We start from the raw sequence: 6,527 nt of genomic DNA on the forward strand, positions 1-6,527 counted from the left end.
GTATATGAAACCTAAACTAGTTCATGCCACTTCCTGCATTGAAAACCTCCCCCTGTTTTCTCATTCAGCTTAGGCCCCTTCCCAAGTTCCTTGACCTCTAGTTGTACATTCTTCTCTCCATTGTTCTATCTTCCCATTACACAGGGCTTCTGGCTGTTCATTCTTTCAAATATTTATTCCACACAGATTTGTTGAACACCTACTATGTGCTAAGCCCTGTCCTGGATGCTGGGGACAGAGAGATGAATAAGATAGATAAGGTGTCCACCTTAACAGAGCAGGCCTTCTAGAAGACAGGTAGGTAGTGTTAAGTGCATACAAGGGGGAGGAGACAACAGAGGAATGGAGATGTCTGCTGTGCTAACATTGGAACTAAGACCTGAGGGGGAAGTCAGGAGAGAAAAGAAATGGAAGAAGGGCCTTGGGAAACGGAACAGCTAGTGCAAAGGTCCTGAGGTAGAACTGACCATGGCATGTAAAGAACTGTAAGGAAGGCCAGAGTCTGGAGCGATCCCTGGACACAGCATGCCCTTGCCCACCTTGAGGTCTGTGCACTTGTTCCCAGAACAACCTTGACCCCATTGGGCCTAGTTTAATGCACGATAAAAACAAAAAGTATATTGATAACATTTATTGAGCGCTCTAGGGACTTTCTATTCCAAACACTTTACATTGATTATCGTATTTAATCCTAACAACTCCATTTTATAGATGAAGAAACGGAAGCCCAGAAAAATGAAATGACTTGCCCAAGGTCACACAACTAGAAAGTGGCAGAGCCAAGATTCCAAACCAGATACCCAGGGATCGCCAGACTTTTATGAGCACTTCACGGTCATTCTGGCACCAGGCAGGAAAGTGCAGTCACTGCCCCGGAAGAATGACAAGCTGCATGCCATCCGGGGCCTGGCACCAGGAGACGGCTCCAGGCACCTCGGGACCGCCTGGGTTCCCGAGAGGGAGGTAGAGGGGAGGTGGCTGAGAATCTTGAATCACTCAACCGCGAAGTATGCCTCGCCGAGGCGCTAAGCAAATAACGTGCCTTTTATTGGGCAGCAGCTCGCTCTGAGCTCAGAGTTCCGCCCCCGCCCTCTCTCGAAGAAATGGCCAGACTTTTTGCAAACGCCTCCAGGGGTGGAATGGGCAGCGCGCTCTGGAAACTGCTTCCGGAGGTGGAACTCAGACTCCCAGGGGAATTCTCAAAAATAAGAGGGATATAAAAAAAAAGAAGAGTGCATATGCTGGGAACTGTCTCACTGATCTCTGAACGCAGTTTGTCCGTGTTAATCTTGCACGTGCTTGACACCAGCCAGCCACCATAGGCCCCGAAACCGACTGTGCACTTTGCAACGGTCCTTAGGCTGGTAGCTTCGCGCTCGCTCGTTAACTTCCCAGCCTGTAGCACCCAGCGCCTCCTTGGTTTCTATCTTCCCCTTCCGCAGCCCTGGCTCGCTGCGACTGAGCATGCGTACTGACGCCCCCTCCGGCCCGGCGTGGGAGGAAAGGATGGAAATGAGGCTGGGCCGAGCAGCTCGCGCGCGCTCCTTGCCCTCCCCTCCTCCGCCGCCGGGCGCGCGCCGGGCGGTGCAGCTCTGCCGGGTCCGAGGACAGCTCAGCGGCGGCGGTAGCGGTGGCCGCGGCTGCGACCGCGGCGGGAGGGGCCCGGAGCCCCGCCCCCGGGGAGGAGCCGTCCTGCAGGTGAGGGGCAGGGGTTCGGGTGCGGACTGGATTGGGAGCTGCATGCTAGGATCTCCTGGAGGAGGATCGTTTAAGGTCCGCACGCCTAGGTCGGGGAGGGAATGTGCATTGGTGCCCGAATGCCATGACTCCGAGGGTGCATTGAGTCGAAGACGCTTGGGGAAAAATCCATTAGGGGGTCTCCAGATCACAACACACGCCACGTTCTTTGCATGTCTCCCTCCAGGTCTCCTCTCTGTCCTCCACAGCCCCAACTCCACGCTGGGATGAAATTTAGCGGCGAGAAGGACGCAGTGGACTGAGACCAAGCCAAAAATCCGGGTAAAGGTACCTCTTCGACGTGAAATCCCGCCCACTGTGCTCACGGGCCCCTCCCCTGGGACAGTGGCAAAAACGCGCCCACTCTGCGTGAAGGCCCCGCCCCTGGGGCTGAGTTGCGGAGCAACCGACTTTTGTTCTATTTGCATAGCTCCACCCACTCTGGGTTAGGTACCACGGCCGGGAGGGTCTTGGGAAGGCCACGCCCACTCCGGAGATAGGCCCCGCCCGCTGAGCGCTCTGGACGGCCGCGGAGTTTGAGTGGTAGCGGCCCCGCCTACCCTGCTCAAAGACTCCAACCCTGGGTTTAGATTCGCTTAGCTCTGTGCAGCGTGTTCTTTGGCTCCGCCTGCTCTTAGGATCCCAGACGTACGCGGATCCCGCCCCTAAACAGACTGACCCCAGATTTCAGGCCCTGCATACCTCTCCCCACCAGCCTGGTAACAACCGCGTCATCCGCCTCCCCATTCCCTCCCCCTAGGTTCCTGTGCCAGCAAGATGCTGGAGAGGGGCGCGGAGCCCGCGGCCAGGACCACCGATCCTAGTTCCAAGGGCAAGGAACCGGTGACCAAAGGAGGAGGTGAGAGGGGCCCCGCCTGCGAGTAGGGAGCATTCTCCAGGAACAGGGGCTAAGAGAATCACACTTTGGGGGAATCTCAGGGTGAAAGTTTGAGGGCCCTGCGTGATAAACATTTATTTGGGAGACCTAAAATTCGACGTTCTGGGGAATGCTCCCATTTGGTTTTGGGGGACCCTCAGGGATCATTTGCTGGGGCTCAAGAAATTACAGAAGAGACAGGGGGATAAGGTAGGATTTCAAGGTGATTGCTGGGAATATACTAGAAATGGATACCTTAGCTTTGAGGAAGCCTTAGTAGCTTTCGGGATCCAGGAAGGAGCCCCTCAGGGTGAAGCATGGGGGGAGGCGGAGCAGAAACACGCCATTTGGGGAATCTCAGTTATGACACTTGAGGTGTCCAGGTACATTTTGAGGGCCCCATTGAATATCAAGGTGGTGGCAGAGCCTGGCCTAGGCCCAGGCATTGGCTGCTTCCTGGAGCCCACCAGCCCTCCTGTTCCCCAGTTCCCCACCAGGGCCCACCGCAGAAGCCCAGCCAGTCGGCTCCAGGGCCCATCGCGTCAGGGGGTGCGCCCTCCCGGCCCCGCCGGCGGCCCCCGCCCCAGCGCCCGCACCGCTGCCCCGACTGTGACAAGGCCTTCTCGTACCCGTCCAAGCTGGCCACGCATCGGCTAGCACACGGCGGCGCCCGACCCCACCCGTGCCCCGACTGCCCCAAGGCCTTCTCCTACCCCTCCAAGCTGGCAGCCCACCGCCTCACGCACAGCGGTGCCCGCCCACACTCGTGCCCACACTGCCCGAAGGCCTTTGGCCACCGCTCCAAGCTGGCGGCTCACCTCTGGACCCACGCGCCCACCCGTCCCTACCCGTGCCCTGACTGCCCCAAGTCCTTCTGCTACCCTTCTAAGCTGGCGGCCCACCGCCACACGCACCACGCCACGGACGCCCGCCCCTACCCTTGCCCACACTGCCCCAAGGCTTTCTCATTTCCCTCCAAGCTGGCCGCCCATCGCCTCTGTCACGACCCACCCACAGCTCCCGGCAGCCAGGCCACAGCCCGGCACCAATGCTCCAGCTGCGACCAGGCCTTTGGCCAGAGACGCCTCCTGCTCCTGCATCAACGCAGCCACCACCAGGCGGAGGGCCAGGGGGAGAGAGGGTGAGCTGTCCCGTTGGCTCACTAGCCCCCTTAGGTCACCAGCCTTGGTCAATACAGGTGGGATTTCTGAGCCTGGCTACATGAGCTTGCCTGTTCCAGACAGCTGCCAGGAGAAACTGGACATTTATACTGGGCTCAAATTTAGAAGACCAAGGAACTCTTTGCTCACCTGCCACAGGGAGGGGAAGGTGTCAACCACAGAGTTTTAGTACTGGGTCCCAAATGATAGATCCGGAGCAGCGGTTTGACAGTGCTAGCTCTGGTTCTCCCCACCCACTTATATGGCAAAGGTCTGCTACCATCCTGGGTTGGTGAGGATTGTGGGCAAACAGGCCCTCTCTTTATTGTTGTTGAAAGTTTAAATTGGTGTCTCCATGTTGGCCATATGACTTTATCTAAAAAGTTTAAATATACACATGCTTGTTTCAACCATTCCACTTGTAGGAATTTATTCCATAAACTCACATGTGAAAAGGCATAAAGGTAAGGATGTTCACTGCAGTGTAAAGGTTGCAGCCAAAGATTGGAAACAATTGAAGTGTCCATTAATAAGGGACTAATTCATGAATTGTAACGTAGCCATGAAATGGAATATGTAGCTGTAGGAAAAAAGCACTCTGTATGTACTGATGTGGAAAGATTCGCAAGACACACTAGGTGATAAAAGCAAGAACAAAGGCAAAATAATAGAGACGGTCCCCAACTTACAATGGTTTGCCTTACAATTTTTCAACTTTATGATGGGTTTATCAGTATGTAACCCCACTGTAAGTCAAGGGGCATGACTATATATTTTTCGGTTTTGCAGTGTACAGTGTCTGCTGCAGTTACTCAGCTCTGCCACTGAGGCAGAAAAGCAGCCACAGACATTATAATACGTAAATGAGTGTGCCAATAAAACTTTATTTACAAAAACTAGGTGGTAGGCCGGGTAAAGTGGCTGACACCTGTAATCCTAGCACTTTGGGAGGCCGTGGTGGGCAGATTGCTCAAGGTCAGGAGTTCAAAACCAGTCTGAGCAAGAGCAAGACCCCATCTCTACTAAAAATAGGAAGAAATTAATTGGCCAACTATAAATATATAGAAAGAATTAGCTGGGCATGGTGGTGCATGCCTGTAGTCCCAGCTACTTGGGAGGCTGAGGCAGAAGGAGCACTTGAACCCAGGAATTTGAGGTTGCTGTGAGCTAGGCTGACGCCACAGCACTCTAGCCTGGGCAACAGAGTGAGACTCTATCTAAAAAAAAAAAAAAAAAAAAAAAACTCTGGGAGGCTGAGGCGGGAGGATTGCTCAAGCTCAGGAGTCTGAAACCAGCCTGAGCAAGAGTGAGAGCCTGTCTCTACTATCAATAGAAAGAAATTAATTGGCCAACTAATACATATAGAAAAAATTAGCCAGGCATGGTGGCGCATGCCTGTAGTCCCAGCTACTCGGGAGGCTGAGGCAGTAGGATCACTTGAGCCCAGGAAGTTTGAGGTTGCTGTGAGCTACGCTGATGCCAGGGCACTCACTCTAGCCTGGGCAACAAAGCCAGACTCTGTATCAAAAAAAAAAAAAAAAAAAGAAGAAGACTGCAGTGAACTATGTATGATCGCACCACTGCACTCCAGCCTGAGCAACAGAGCAAGACCCCATCTAAAAAAAAATAGTAAATAAATAAGTAAATAAATTTGAAGAGTAAAACTCTAAAACATTTATTTATTTATTTATTTAGTTAGTTAGTTAGTTAGTTAGTTAGTTATTTGAAACAGAACTCACTCTGTTGCCTGGGCTAGAGTGCCGTGGCATCAACCTAGTTCACAGCAACCTCAATCTCCTGGGCTCAAGCAATCCTTCTGCCTCAGCCTCCTGAGTAGATGGGACTACAGGCAAGTGGCCACCTTGCCTGGCTAATTTTTTCTATATATTTTTAGTTGGCCAATTCATTTCTTTCTATTTTTAGTAGAGACAGGGTCTCACTCTTGCTCAGGTTGGTCTTGAACTCCTGACCTTTAGTGATCCTCCCGCCTAGGCCTCTCAGAGTGCTAGGATTACAGGCGTGAGCCACAACGCCCGGCCTAAAACATTTAGATGAAAATAAAGGAGAATGGTCTTAGTAACCTCAGAAGAGAAGAGTATCCTAAGAGACCAAAAAAAAGTATAAATCACAGATGAAAAGACAGGCAAATGTGACCATAAAGAAATGTAAAATATGACTAAGATGGAGGAGATACAGTATTGTAAGAATATATCCTATTATACAGAGGAGGTCAGGAAAGGCCTTCTTAAGGTGGTAATGTTGGAGCTGAGATCGGAAAGTTGCCTGGGCTAGAGAGTGAGACTCTGTCTCAAAAAACAAAACAAAACAAAACAAAACAAAACAAAACAAAACAAAACAGGGAGATTATCCCAGTGATCTAGGTGGGCTCACTGTAATCACAGGGATCTTTAAATGTGGAAGACTGAGACAGAAGAGTCACAGTGTCAAGTGATGTGATGTGAGACTCAAGTGGTCATCACTGTCTTTGAACATGGAAGGGGAATGGAACACGAGCAGCCATCGAGAAGCTGAAAAAGAAAAGAACGCAGACTCTTCCCTAGAGCTTCCGGAAGGAACGCAGCCTTGCCTACCTTGATTTTTAGCCCAGTGACACCCATTTTGGACCTCAGCCAGCCAGACCTGTAGGATAATAAATGCCTGTTGTTTTAAGCCACTGACTTTGTGGTGATTTGTTGCAGCAGTAACAGGAAACTCATACGGTGAGTTATCAGCGGTGAGTTATCAGCACGAGT

At 52.0% G+C, this 6,527-nt stretch overlaps 1 protein-coding gene across 3 annotated transcripts; it reads left to right on the top strand.

Moving 5' to 3' along the window:
* Positions 1 to 1,501: 1,501 nt before the first annotated feature.
* ZNF575 (zinc finger protein 575) lies at positions 1,502 to 6,446 on the top strand. Of its 3 annotated transcripts, none has more exons than XM_012761243.3 (5): positions 1,502 to 1,698; positions 1,925 to 2,025; positions 2,498 to 2,596; positions 3,101 to 3,755; positions 6,177 to 6,446. In XM_012761243.3, the coding sequence occupies exons 3-5, from the start codon at positions 2,515 to 2,517 to the stop codon at positions 6,184 to 6,186; spliced, it is 747 nt and encodes a 248-aa protein (XP_012616697.2). In that variant the 5' UTR covers positions 1,502 to 1,698; positions 1,925 to 2,025; positions 2,498 to 2,514; the 3' UTR covers positions 6,187 to 6,446. The 3 variants fall into 3 exon arrangements, with proteins under 3 accessions (XP_012616697.2, XP_012616700.2, XP_012616698.2); XM_012761246.3 differs by having other exon boundaries at positions 1,947 to 2,025; XM_012761244.3 differs by having other exon boundaries at positions 1,503 to 1,698; positions 1,925 to 2,019.
* The last annotated feature ends 81 nt before the right edge of the window (positions 6,447 to 6,527 follow it).

The sequence above is a fragment of the Microcebus murinus genome, chromosome 16 (genome assembly GCF_040939455.1).
Source record: "Microcebus murinus isolate Inina chromosome 16, M.murinus_Inina_mat1.0, whole genome shotgun sequence".
Taxonomy (NCBI): domain Eukaryota; kingdom Metazoa; phylum Chordata; class Mammalia; order Primates; family Cheirogaleidae; genus Microcebus; species Microcebus murinus.